Source organism: Bufo bufo, chromosome 4 (assembly GCF_905171765.1).
Source record: "Bufo bufo chromosome 4, aBufBuf1.1, whole genome shotgun sequence".
NCBI classification, from domain to species: Eukaryota; Metazoa; Chordata; class Amphibia; order Anura; family Bufonidae; genus Bufo; species Bufo bufo.
Genome location: NC_053392.1, coordinates 601,523,888 through 601,538,428, shown reverse-complemented (window position 1 = coordinate 601,538,428; position 14,541 = coordinate 601,523,888). Strand labels below are relative to the sequence as shown.

Genomic DNA, 14,541 nt, shown 5'->3' with positions numbered 1-14,541 from the left:
GAGGAAGAGAATTTAATATTTCCTCCCTAGGGGGTCTTGTCTCAGATATGAGTCTAGTTTGTTTAACCACAACCCCATGGCCCTCGCTACCGAGGTAGCAGCAACATTGGACTTTAGGCTATACATTGCGGCCTCCCAGGATTTTTTTAACAAGCTGTCTGCCTTCCTGTCCATGGGGTCGCGTAACTGGGAGGCATCCTCAAAAGGGTAGAGCTGTCTTTTATTCACTTTTGCGACCTGAACATAGATCTTAGGTGTTTCATTAAATATTTTGCACTCATTAGTATCAAATAGAAGCCGATACCTAAAGGACTAAGGCACCCCCAGGCATTTCTCGGGATTGGACCATTCGTCGAGCACCATCTCACGTATATTCTCGTTTATAATAAGAACGTGTTTTTTTAATTTGAAGACCTCCTGCAGTACACAGCCCTGCAGGGTGAGGGAATGTGAGGTCACAGGTGTAGTTAAACTGAGGGTTGCTCTTGGTACTCATATATTTTATATATATCTCACACACACATACCCTGGGCAGGCGTACAGCAGTGATGGAGAGGCTGGCATATGGATCCTCTGGGGCACTCTGTGTATAGGGACTAGGCCAGGTGGTAGGTGAGTTGCCCTGGGTGTTGTAGGTCTAGTGTGCCTGTGGCAAGATCCCTTAAAGTTCGTGTCACCAGTAACGGTGGCACACCGATTTGTTGTATTAATAATTGAGGTACACAAAGTTGCAGTGAACCAGAACTTTTTACTGAACAGTCAAACTATTTACAGTCTTCAGTTAGTTCCATATGTATAATGTTGAATACAGGCAGGCTTCATACAAATGGCAGGCAAAGTCTTTGCAAGATAGTCCCCGAGTAACACTTACAGATCAGGCTGTACTTTCCTGAGATGCTGTCTGGCTTTCACCAAGGCCCGTATGCCCTATTGCTGGCTTTATCCTTGGGTAGGGAAACCTTCCTCTGGTATATATCCTCTTGCTGTAAATATCATTCTGCCCTTCAGCTTTCTATTTGGCTGGATAAAAGTGGCTCTGCACTGTACTTTTAAAGGTGCTATATATCTTCAGGAGGTAGCTTCTTCCCCTGGTGGCAAGCTAGGAGCCTGGGCTATCTAGCTGCATGTCAGAAGCTGCTCTTCAGCTGCTTTTTGGCTAAAGTGCACACTAGGCTTCTGACCACACTTCCTCTCTGAACAGGACCTGACTATATATACACTAGTGGGTTCCCTAGCTCCCTCTACTGCCTAGGAGGAGGAACTACACCCCTAACAGGCCTAGTACACAGGAGATAGTATGACAACCTACATTAAAATTCAATATAAAATACCATGACCATATTCCACGAGGTAGAGAACAACGTGAACCAATTGACCCTTGAGTAGTGCCCACCATTATGTAGTGGGACACTACACTCCGAACATTTTGTCCTGTACAGAATGAGACTTCTGGGCTTCTTCCACCCCCATGGTGGCTCTGACAGCCTTTAGTAAGTCTGGCATGCATTCAGAGGAGAAACAAAATGGCGGATTAAGAGAATTCTGCATCAGAGGAAGCCTCCTCGTCGTCCCAGGGTCTAGAGGACGAAGTGTCTTCAGCTATTCCGTCTGAATCTGAGGAAGAGGGGGATGCTATTCTCTGCCTTTTAGCTGGAGGTGGATCCCTAGGTAAAGAAGTAAGCTGAGATCAAGAGGATTTTACTTTGTGAATCATGGACCTAATTTCTTCAATTACCGAAGTTTGTTCATCCCGTATAACACTTGAAATGCAATCTTTACATAGTCTTATGGTAATCTGGAAGCCACCTATAGCACGATGGACACTTAGCAGGCTTCCTAACCTTCTTCTGTGCCTCCTTAAGGACCTAGGAGGGGAGAGTGACCCCAATCAGGCTGATCTGAACACAATATATAGTGAAAATTATACTTTGCCCCAAGTGTAGGAGGAGAGAGGAACCCGAGTTCCCTGACCACAAGTGCAAGCAAAGCAATGGTGATACAGCAATCGGCGCAGAGGGGTCTCTTGGAGAGCGGGAGTTCTGCTGACATGATGGCATAAGCAATGGATTGTTGCCTCGGCACTTCCATGCGCTGTGCCGATGTTTACAGGAGACGCGTGCCTTATGTCACTTCCTAGTCTCCCGGAAGTGACGTTGACGCATAGCACTAAAGTGCCCGATGCGCAGCCCGGCTAAAACCCTAGGAGGCCTGGCGGGAGATCGCGTCCAGGTAGCAGGTTCTCGTATCAAACAGAGCGAGGCCTCCGACTTCTCCCCTGCCCAGTGGTAGTACTGGGACACCAAGGTAAGCCAGGTGGTGTCAGGAATTCCATCGGTCTTAATCTCCCTGGTTAGGGAGACCTCTCTGCCCCTGTAGGGACAGGAAACACTGGTGTTGGGAGAGGCATTTAAACCCCCTCTGTTCCTGCCCCTACAGAGGTCAATCTCCTTGTGGCAGTCGTGGTAATGAGGTGGAAATTAGCAAATAGTGGATTAGTTAATTTCTCAGAAATTAATCTGCATTGCATCAGTTTACAACAGACTCACTCCCCTCCAATATAAACCAAGAAGAGCCACGTTCTACAAATATATTTTAATGCAACCAAATATGTTACAAAAACAGCACTATTCATGATAACATGCTACATTCAAGACAATGCTTAAGATTTACCAGAGGCATTTGTTAGAAGTTTTGCATGTTAGTGTTTGAGTACGATTTAACAGCGTCTTGTAAGATATAAGACAGTATGGAGATCACATTCAGGGCTGAGGAGCAGAGGAACGATGAAATCCCCTTGGGTGAGAGGCCTTTGCCATGTACCACACTTCATTATGACGGTTGAAAATTTGAGAAGGAGCATCGTAGCCACCATGTATGAAGTATGTATCATCAAACGGCAGAGCAAGGAGCTCCAGCTTCTCTGCTAGGGCTTTAGCTTGCTCAGCATACATAGTGTTTAGGGCATATCCTCCAAAAGTCCTGAAAAGAATGGAAAGCTTACATCAATATCCAGAAGATATAAATATATAGGCCCTTAATATGCAGACACTCCAGAATTCTGGCTTTAAAAAAAAGTTGGAAAATTGTGTTTTTGCATTTTAACTCCACTCACTCCAGCTTTGAAATGTGGTAAGGATGGGCATGTGGTCAGCCATGTTACTGGGTTTCACTACACTTTTTAAAAGTTGCAATCTCACTCAAGTAGGAAAACTGGAGTAGCTTTTCTAGATCAGTGTTGGGGTGCCTTTAGACATTGCGGATTTTGTTGCCTAATTTTCTGTGAATGGAATTTTTTTTTTTTATAAATCAGTATTCATTTGAATGGGGAGAACACATTCTGCAAGCCCCATTCAGGCAGGTGGAGCAGATTTTCAGTTGTGGGAAATTCTGCAGTGTGTGAAGGCACCCTTATGCCCCTTTCACACAGGTGAGATTTCTGCGCAGGTGCAATGTGTGAGGTGAACACCATGCACCCGCACTGAATCCAGACCCATTCATTTCTATGGGGCTGTGTACATGAGCGGTGATTTTCATGCTTCACTTGTGCGTTGCGTGAAAATCGCAAGCAAGTGTGGATGTGGTAAAATAGGGCTGAAGGGGTTAAAATTATTTAACTCACCTTATCCACTTGTTCGTGCAGCCGGCATCTCTTCTGTCTTCATCTGTGAGGAAAAGGACCTTTGATGATGTCACTACGCTCATCACATGATCCATCACCATGGTGATCGATCATGTGAATGACCATGTGATGAACGTAGTGATGTCAAAGGTCCTTTTCACCACAGATAGACAGAAGAGATGCCGGCTACACGAACAAGTGGATTAAGGAGAGTTAATTTTTTTTTTTTTAACCCCTCCAGCCCAATTGTACTATGCATTCTGTATTCAGAATTCAATTTTTTATTATAACCATGTTATAAGGGAAAAATACTACAATCTACACAACCTTGAACCCAAACTTCTGTGAAGTTCAGGTCTGGGTACCACATTCAGTTTATCACGCGTGTGAGGCTCCATTCACACGTCCGCAAAATGGGTCCGCATCCTTTCCGCAATTTTGCGGAAAGTGTGCGGACCCATTCATTCTCTATGGGGACGGAATGGATGCGGACAGCACACAGTGTGCTGTCTGCAGCCGCAATTGCGGAGCGCGGCCCCGATTTTGGGTCCGCAGCTCCGCAAAAAGATAGAGCATGTCCTATTCTTGTCCGCAGCTTGTGGACAAGAATAGGCATTTCTATGGGGGCGACGGGCTGGTGTGTTGCGGACCCGCAATTTGCAGGTCCGCAACACACCACGGACGTGTGAATGTAGCCTAAAACACATTGCACCCACGTGATAAAAACTGAACAGAACACAATCGCAGTCAAAACTGACTGCAATTGGGTACCTACTCAGGCGGGTTTGCCGCAACAGGACGCATTCGGACCTAATCCAGACACGCCCGTGTGAAAGAGGCTTTAGGTTTAAGAATTTAATCAAGTGTGACACTTGTCCTGAAGTATGACAGACTGACTTCAGGTACCCCCCCCCCCCCCCCACGTGATAGATTCCACCAGTGTACAGTCAGACCTGTTCCTTCTCATCCTTGCACCTCTGCCCATGAAAAAGCAGAGATCTGCTACACACACAAGGACATCTCACATACAGAGCCATTAAGACTTGATTGAGCAGACATTTGAAATCGTGGAAGACATTAGGAGGCTTTAAAACAGTTTGTTAGTGTTTTTCTGCACTTGGTCTTTAGTGGCTTTTTGCTCCTTTGTGTTTTGATACATTTTATGCAGTAGATTTATGGGAAATATGAATAAAATGTGTCCTGTTTCATAACTGTCCTTTTTGGTCTTAAGTGGCATGCTGTAGCTCGTCCTTTACATCGGCTTATTTGTAGGAGGAAAAACAATGCCACGAAGAACATTGAAAATGCATCAACTTTGGAACAACTTTCTTTGCATTTATTAAATGTTTTACACACCAACCTTTATGTGTCGGCCATTAAGGTGTTGTGTCCTAAAGAGGCTGTCAGCATAATCAACCCCATTAACCCAGGCATACTGACTGTTTGGGCTCATCATGTTGGGACACAGTTCTGTCCTCATACTGATGTCTAGGCCTCAATAAAGGGGGGAGGGGCGGAGTGCTCAGAGGATTCAGCCCTGCCTCCTGGTGCTCCGACTTTCCCCTTTGCATATGACTAACACAAATAACTGATGCCCTTATTTTGTCCATATGCTAAATGACTGTATGAGGAGCCTTACTAGGCAGTATCCTTGGTTTAATAGGGTTGATCATTCTGACAGCCTCTTTAATAGCTTTGTGGGGACGGATATAATTTAAAAGCAGAATATTGGCACATTTTTGGGAGTTTACACTGACAGTATTAGTAAATCTGCACCACTGTTTGCAGAAAAAAAAAAAGTGACAAAAATGCAGCAAAGAAACAGCTGAAAGTTATTTTGGCCTTTTAGTACGAAAAATAAAATCCCAGATAATTCATGTAGAGGCCCTTATGCAGCATGTTACCTGTCAAGTTCCTGCTTTAGTGAGGTCTGAGAAATCAGCCCCGTCACTCAGATCGATATGCCTGAATGAACTTTACCTTTTAGGCATAATCAGGTTGTCATGTAATGTGTGCCATAGTTTTAGAAGATTTTTTCCCCACATATCACTTACAAAATAAAGGGCACCATGATCTCAACTGGTAATCACTTACTTGACATATACAGAAGCTGCAGGACGTGGCTCCAGGTAAACCTCAGGGTCTGTAGGTTTTGCAGGATACTTCACAAAGAAGGACATTGTAGTGTTCTCAGTGGGTGGTTTTAGTGGCACGTGTACCATCACAGGTACAGTCATATTCATCTTCAGCCCTATAAAAAAAAGGGAAAGGCTGGAAAATGAGAAATTTTACAGACTAGATAATAAAACATATTGTCTACAGTCTCCAAAACCCCTCACTGGACAGCCAAATCTACATTTATGGGGTCATCAATGGTGTACAGTAGAACTGGCTTAGTCGTCCAAAGGATATTAGTTAGTGCATAAAATTGAATCAATTTGAGGATACAGTAGTAATTACACTGGTCGTCTGGTTTATAAGTAGCACCGTTTAAAGTTAAGCATGGAAAAAGGTATTGAGGCAAGTCTGAGGGAGCACTGAAAAAAAAAAAAAAAACAGTTTTCCTTTACACCAGTTTAATAAATCTACTTCAAGTGAAGCTTGATTGCAAGATTAGATTATATCTGAGGAAATTAGTATTACACTCACTGGTAGTCATCTCCATGACAGCACATCCTAAGAACTAAAGTGAAATAAACACTTATGGAGGGACCACAGCACCAAGGACCTTGCATCCAAAGGCCATGTCCTCATTGGCGAAAACATCAAGCCTAATAAGGTTTAGTGAAGGTATGAGCCCTCTTCCAAGTGGCCGCCCTGCATATTTGTTCTGAGGTATTGCACATAATTTTGCTTTGGAGGACGAGTCACCCTTCCAGTCCTTTAACCAGATGGCTCTACGAGCCGAATTAGAAAGGGCAGAAGCCCTAACAGAAAATGTTAAAAAGAGTCAACAGAAGCATCCGCAAGGAAATCAATAGCATTAAATATGGTTGGAAAGGAGGAAAGCAACTCATCTCTAAGGGTTCCCTCCTTAATATGAGCTTTTAATTCTTTCATCCATATCTTCAGGGATCTTGCAATAGAGGTGGCCGCAATGGCAGGTCTAAAGGCACCTGCCATAGTCTCCCAGCTCTTTTTCAAATAAATCTCAGCCCTTCTATGGATCAAACTGGTATTGATGTTTTAAGGCAGAGGGAATAAAAAAAATTTTTTATCTGGTCTGCTCCACTCTTGATAACAGTGGCAATATTTTCATGGACATCAAAACCCTTAGGCCTCTTTCACACGGGCGTTGCAGGAAAATGTGCGGGTGCGTTACGGGAACACCTGCGATTTTTCCACGCGAGTGCAAAACATTGTAATGCGTTTTGCACTCGCGTGAGAAAAATCACGCATGTTTGGTACCCAAACCCGAACTTCACAGAAGTTCGGGCTTGGGTTAGGTGTTCATGCCAGCCCATGGTTACTTAGCAATAAATGCAAGCATTATACTTACCTGCGACTGCGAGCTGCGATGTGTGTCCGGCCAGGAGCTCCTCCTACTGGTAAGTGAAAGGTCTGTGCGGCGCATTGCCTATAGCACAGACCTTTCACTTACCAGTAGGAGGAGCTCCCGGCCGGACACACATCGCAGCTTGCAGGTAAGTATAATGCTTGTATTTATTGCTAAGTAACCATGGCAGCCAAGACTGCAATAGCGTCTTGGCTGCCATGGCAACCGATCGGAGCCCCAGCGATTAAACTGGGACCTGTAAGAGATCGGGTGCTGCCAGGCAGCAGGGGGCAGTCATGTACACCGTTCTCAGTATATTCTAACTAGAAGCATCCCCATCACCATGGGAACGCCTCTGTGTTAGAATATACTGTCGGATCTGAGTTTTTCACGAAGTGAAAAATCAGATCTGTAGAAAACTTACTGGGAATCCGCACTGCCGCACTGGCCACCAATGAATATAGAGGGAGGGGGGCACATTTAATACTGGGGAGGAAGCCTAATTTCCAGGAACGGAATCCGCATAAAACGGATGACATACGAATGTCTTCCGTTTTTTGCGGATCCATTGACTTTGTATTGGTCCAGGATCTGATTTTTGCGGAAAAGAATAGGACATGTTTTATATTTTTTCGGACATGCAGAACGGAACGGAAACGGACAGCACACATTGTGCTGTCCGATTTTTTTTTTTCCAGGACCGATTGAAAATGAATGGGTCCAGATCTGTTCCGCAAAAAACGGAACAGATCAGGAAAGAAAAAACAGACGTGTGAATGGACCCTTAGGGTACCTTCATATGTGGCAGAAAATTCCACAACTGAACATCAGTTCCATTCCCCTCAATGAAGCTTGCAGAAATCCATGTGCTCGCTGCATCATTCAAATGAATTTTCAGTCGCTGAATTTTCTGCCACAAAATCTGCCGCGTGTGAAGGCACCCTTATTGTTCTGGTGCCATGTCAAGTCAGACTTGTTAGCATTTACTTATTATATCTGGCAGGATTTCAGTCATTTTAATGGCAAGCATAGCGCTGTAGAACACAAAGCCTTACAATATGGATGTGAGCAGAGTCTACTATAAAAGATGACAACCTATCGTAAGCATTGTTCCCATTGATATACATAAACAGGCGGTTGAAACTAATCACCATCCCGATGCCAAAAATGTCCTGTTTTAGGGAAGTTGTTACCCAAAGAGTTTCTTCATACTGACGAAGTTCAAAGTCCTGAAAATGTAGGAGTTCAGTTAGAAGACAATTAATGTGCTGTCAGCAACTAGGTTGACCAGTTAGATTCTGTAAATTTCCTTAAGCAACTCTGATGTGCTTAGGTTGACCAGTAAGAGTCTCCTATTGAGCTCCTCTCCTGCTCCCCGTCCTATTCACCGACTATATATCTGAGCAGTGATTACAGACTGCCTGCTCACTGAAGTATCAGATAACAGCAGTCTATGGAGAGGTGATGGGGGAGAATGGAAGAGGGGCTGCTGGAGACAGAGGGGCTGCGACTACTGCTGGTGTACAAGGGATACATACTGTCTTAAAGGGCATCTGTCAGCAGATTTGCACCCATTTGACAGGGCCAGGCAGTGTAACCACCACACCTGGACCTGTCACTCAAAGTCCAGAGGGTGCGGCAGTTAGAGAAAGCAGAGCCTCTAGCTGTAATGGCAACAGGCTCGGACTGGCCCACAGGGGTACAGGGGAATCCCCCGGTGGGCCCCTGAGCAAGGTGGGCACCTAGTCTCCCACCCCCTGCACAAGTGGCACATAACACAGTAGACTTACTGCACTACATACATATATTCAATGTACAGCACCTCAACCAGCCTATGTTCATATAAAAAAACTTGTTCAATTATTTATTATATTCGAATGTATCCATACGGTGGGCCCCCAAAATAAATTTTACTGGTGGGCCCTAGGTACCCCAGTCCGACACTGAATGGCAACCCCCCCATTGCTCCTAGAGGCTCATTTGCATACATTAAGATGTCATATGTGCCTGCAATGCTGAGACAAATGAATATGGGACTCACTTTTAACAGGTTCCCTACTCAATGGCGGACACTTTATACATTGTACACATACATAAACACACCCCAACTTAAGAGCTAAACTATCAACGGTGTGATGGAAGTGAACATCTCCACCTGCCGCCAGAGCACTGGATCAGGACTCAGCCGGTAACATGGTTTTCTGATCCAGTTGTAATTTTAATAACCGGAGGGAACTGGCTAAATCCCATACCTGCATGGGACCAATGAAGATGCCTTTGCAGTATGCAGCCCTGCAGGGTGAGCGAAGGTGAGGTCACAGGGGTAGTTAACAAACCGAGGGTTGCTCTTGGTACACAGTTTTTCTATACCCTGGGCAGGCATATAGCAGTGATGGAGGCTGGCACATGGATCCTCTGGGGCACTGTGTATAGGGACCAGGCCAGGTGGTAGGTGAGGTGCCCTGGGTGTTGTAGGTTTAGTCTGCCTGTGGCAAGATCCCTTAAAGTTCGTGACGCTAGTGCCAGTGGCACACTGATGTGTTGTAGGAATAACTCAGGTACACAAAGTTGCAGTGAACCAGAACTTCCTTTTACTGAACAGTCCAACTATATACAGTCTTCAGTTAGTTCCATATGTATAATGTTGAATACAGGCAGGCTTCATACAAATGGCAGGCAAAGTCTTTGCAAGATACTCAGAGGGAATAACACTTACAGATCAGGCTGTACTTTCACCAAGGCCTGTATGCCCTATTGCTGGCTTTATCCTTGGGTAGGGAAACCTTCCTCTGGTATATATTCTTTTGCTGTAAATATCCTTCTGCCCTTCAGCTTTGTATTTGGCTGGATAAAAGTGGCTCTGCTCTGTACTTTTAAAGGTGCTATATATATCTTCAGGAGGTATCTTCTCCAGGTGGCAAGCTAGGAGCCTGGGCTATCTAGCTGCATGTCAGAAGCTGCTCCTCAACAACACTCTGGCTAAAGTGCACACTGGCTTCTGAACACTCAACTCCCCTCTCTGAACAGGACCTGACTATATATACTAGGGGGTTCCCTAGCTCCCTCTAATGCCTAGGAGGAGGAACTACACCCCTAACAGGCCTGGTACACAGGAGACAATATACATTAAAATGCAATATAAAATACAATGACCATGTTCCACAGGAGGTGGAGAACAACATGACCCAATTGACCCTTGAGTAATACCCACCATTACGTAGTGGGACACTACACCTTCAGCTGCCAAGCACACATGCAACGGGTCAGTTTCATAGGTACAAATCTGCTGCCCTTTAAAATTGATAACCTATCCTGGATAGGTTATCAATATCAGATTGGTGGGTTCCAACTCCAGGCACCCCACCGATCAGCTGTTTGAAGAGAAGGCGTATGAGCGCTGCCTTCTCTGCTCACCACAGCAATTGCACTGATGAGCGGGTGTAATTCCAAGTATGGCGTCCCCATTCACTCCTATGGGACAGCTCTGTAGTGTTCCCCTGAGCAGACAGAGCCGTCCCATAGAAGTGAATGGCTGCTTTCTCTTCAAACAGCTGATCGGAGGGGGTGCCAGGAGTCGGATCCTCGCCGATTGGATATTGAGGATCTATCCTGAGGACAGGTCATCAATAGTAAACAGCGGACAACCCCTTTCATTCCATCTAAACTGCTGGATACTGCTGTGTAATGCCTCCATCACTGCTGCAGCTTCTGAGGGTCGGTAGAGAGTTAGGGAGCAGGAATCCTGATCATCCATGTTCTGTATGTGTTCTAAAGGGAACCCGTCACCAGGGTCACTCCATACAAGTATTGGCCTCACAAATAATTCAGAGCATTCATCGTATAAAAGTCTTTCCATTATAAAGTCACTTAGACCAGAGTACGGGGGGTACGCATCAGGTTTGGGAACATTCACAGGGAAAATGGCTGGTTTCATAAGAGTGACAGTCTATGGTGTGTTCAATTATAAAAAGGACAAGGAATACTGACTCAAACTAGACATGTCCTATTTTGTCTGTTTTCACACTCCAGATACAATTAAAGGTGGCCAATTTCTCAGAAAAACATCCATAAAAAAAAAAGTTTCTGGATTGCTTTGAATGTACCCGTAATCCTTCACCAACATCAGTCGTACATGTACAGTAGATGTCGGGCCTTTAAAGATAACGCCTGCTCCGGAGCGAGTGCTATGGCTGCTGGGTGCCTGCTCCTACATACAGCAGACACCTGCTGTTCATGTCTGCAGTCATGCCGTCTGGACATTTAACCCCTCAGATACTGTGGTCAAATGCAACCAGTGTGCCTGAAAGGGCTAAGACCCAGAAGCCTGCGCTTCCAGGTAAGGAACGTCTCCCCCTGGTGGAGATCAGGGAAGGCGTTTATTCATAGTAATGAGCCCGAGCCTATACTAGTGTAGTGTACGGGGACTGTAATACCCGTCACTACCAAAGTGTCACTTGGTGTGCTGTCGTCCCTCCTTAGTTATGGAGAAGTTGGTATATGTCAGTTTTATAAAATGTCATGTAATGCAATGCTGTGTGTTTCCCTGTTACTATGACACTTGCATGTACAGGCCTGCTAGGGGTGTCATTCCAGCTTCTAGTCACTAGAGGGAGCTAGAGAGCCCTAGTTTATATAAGGCCCAGTCAGGGAAGTGCAAGGGAGACGGAGTCTAGTGTCTGTAATCTACAGTTGGAGATTAGACAATGTCAGAGACAAGTCCAGGCCTGAAGCCTGCTGTCCAGGAGAAGATTCCCTCCTGAATTCCCATATGCAGAAACAGGAATATCTTAGCTACGGAGCCGGAGGAAGCTGAGAGAGACAGAGGCAAAGATCAGGAAAGCAAGAGGTACTAAGCATAACAGAGGAGGTACTTTTATAAAGCTACAGCCCAGGATATAAAGCCAGAGCTAGGTTATTGGGCCTTGGTGAAGAATTGCTATATTCCAGGATCAGACAGAAATAGAGTGCAAGCTCCTGTACTGCAAATCCTGTGTTCAACACTCTGTAATCACCTTGCTAAATCTGTAATTGCCTGCATCAACCGTATTGCAAAATCGACTGTATGCCAAGGAACTGCGATTCCAATATTGTCTCTGCATGAAAACTACTAAAGTTGGAGTTCTGTTTTAATACCACGTGTTCCTCAATTTATTCCTGCTATCCGCAAACGGCGTGCCACCATTTAATTGGCACTGGCGTCACGAACAATTTCTACCATCACCTGCCTATGCAGAGAGTCAGCCGTACCAGGTTAGTGTCATTGCACTACTACACCCAGAAACTCTATTACACACAACTTGAGTACGCTGCACTAGGCTTCCCGGCTCATTACTTGTATATTACAGTTCAGGCCAGCAGGTGGCAGCACTGAACTATAGCCATTTCTGTATAGAATGGAGCACATTCCATTATTCTGTACAAGTTGCAATCTGATGACTGCAAGTTTGAGGGCCAATTGGGGACCTACAGTAACAAAAGTATTATGTTCATGTCACCCTCTTCCCCCAAAACAAAAAAAGTAAAAGAAAAAAAAACTTCATTGGCATTGCCAAGTGTGAAACACCCGTACTATGAATTAAAGAGTCAGTGAAAAGCATAATAGGAGGGGAAAAAAAAAAAAAAAAAAAAAAAAAATTATAAAAAGGGTTTGGAAATTCTCTAGGCTAGATGTCCGAGGCCATTTTGTAGGCAGGCACTGCTACTTTGTATAGTGAGGAGAAGCCCGCTAGGTCACCGCCAGTAAACAGACCTTGTGCTGTACGATGCAAGGAAATAATCCAATACTCCACCCCTATATAGTAAGAGTACAGCTTATATCTGGGCTCAGCCCTGAACCCAGACAACCCCTTTAACCCTTGCTGGTGCTGCACAAAATGGGAGATTTCCAACAAAATTCAGTACAAAAAAAAAACACAATTGTAATTTGCATCATGTGCAGGTTCTCATATGGATAGAGAAATATTTGAGGCAGGAGCAATAAGGGTCTCAAATTACTACCATAGACCTAAGGCCTCTTGCACACAAACGTTTTTTCCGTTTACGGAACCATTCATTCCAATGGATCCGGAAAAAAAAAAAAACGTATTCCTTCCATTTCCGTTAAAAGATAACACATATCCTATTATTGTCCACATAACAGACAAGGATAGGACTGTTCTGTCAGGGTCAGATGTTCCGTTCTGCAAAAAACAGAATGCACACAGACATAATCAGTATTTTTTGCAGACCACAAAATACTGAAAGCCGTACAGTCGTGTGCAGGAGGCCTAACAGAGACCATCAGTCAGCTTTCTCTAACGCCTGGATTGCAGACCTGCTAGGGATGGGAGAACTTGTGGTCCACATTCAGGTTATCTAAGAACACCGTTATGGATTCCACTACCACAGACCATAAGTGACAGCCCATGGTAGTGGAATCCATAATGGTTTTCTTAGATAATCAAAACCTTCTAAACACAAGTTCTCTCATCCCTAATACACAACCACATTGGAGGAGGTGAAGCTCCACTGCATTAACAAGGACATTTTCCACCCCAGTCATGCAGTAGTGACCACCATGCTTTCCCAGTTATATAGACTACAACAACACAGGATTATTTTTTACCAATTAACAGAAGAGAAAGTCATTTTATAACATTAGGTAGAAATAGTAACTAATAAGTGAATCCACGACTGGAAGACAGAAGACATGACGGCTGCAGTGCTGAACAAATAGTAAGTAATGAAATCTGCCCCAGAACACCCCTCCCCCACACTTACATCATATTCTTTCACCAGCTGGTACTTTGGACAGTCATAATGGTGACAAAATGGAGGCAACTGGTTCTGACTGGAGACATCAGACACTTGTACTGCAATCCCCAGTACAGAGAGCAGCCCCAGCAGAAGTCTTCTCCTCACCTCCATGTCTGGATGTGTCTGAGGGGAGCTCAGCTGCTGATATAGGAGGTGGATATGGGTGGAGCAGAGAACGTTCCCAATCAGCAAGGTAAAGCCTGGAGTTATGTCCGATCACCTCACCTGGAGACAAGGATGTGTGGAGGGTTTTATAACTCATTGGGGGTCATTCATCATGCTTGTCTGGTTATTTTAGAGTGCGATCAGACAGGCAGAATGGATTAGTCTGTCGCTATTTTGAATAATATTTATAAGGCCTCATGCGCATGACCGTATGTATTCTGCGGTCCGCAAAAAAAAATGGATCTGCAAAAAATATGGATGACGTCCGTGTGCATTCCGTATTTTGCGGAACGGAACATCTGGCCCCTAATATAACAGTACTGTCCTTGTCCGTTATACAATAATAGGACATGTTATATTTTTTTGCGGAACGGAAATACAGACATACGGAAACGGAATGCACACGTAGTAACTTCCATTTTTTTTGCAGACCCATTGAAATGAATGGTTGCGTATACGGTCCGCA

At 44.6% G+C, this 14,541-nt stretch overlaps 1 protein-coding gene across 1 annotated transcript; it reads right to left on the bottom strand.

Moving 5' to 3' along the window:
- Window positions 1–2,759: 2,759 nt before the first annotated feature.
- LOC120999339 (heme-binding protein 2-like) lies at window positions 2,760–14,021 on the bottom strand. The gene is made up of 4 exons (XM_040430206.1): window positions 13,875–14,021; window positions 8,214–8,344; window positions 5,714–5,869; window positions 2,760–2,979 (listed from the first exon to the last, which is right to left on the bottom strand). Exons 1-4 carry the CDS (start codon window positions 14,019–14,021, stop codon window positions 2,760–2,762), a joined length of 654 nt encoding a protein of 217 aa, XP_040286140.1.
- Window positions 14,022–14,541: the final 520 nt, after the last annotated feature.

Excerpts from the sequence above, each read along its gene's own strand:
- LOC120999339 (XM_040430206.1), bottom strand. The coding sequence starts at position 14,021 with ATGGAGGTGAGGAGAAGACTTCTGCTGGGGCTGCTCTCTGTACTGGGG. Across the intron at positions 8,345-13,874 it reads AGCTGGTGAAAGAATATGAT|GACTTTGAACTTCGTCAGTA; the intron begins GTAAGTGTGGGG and ends CTACATTTTCAG. Across the intron at positions 5,870-8,213 it reads AATGGGAACAATGCTTACGA|GCTGAAGATGAATATGACTG; the intron begins TAGGTTGTCATC and ends TTTTTTTATAGG.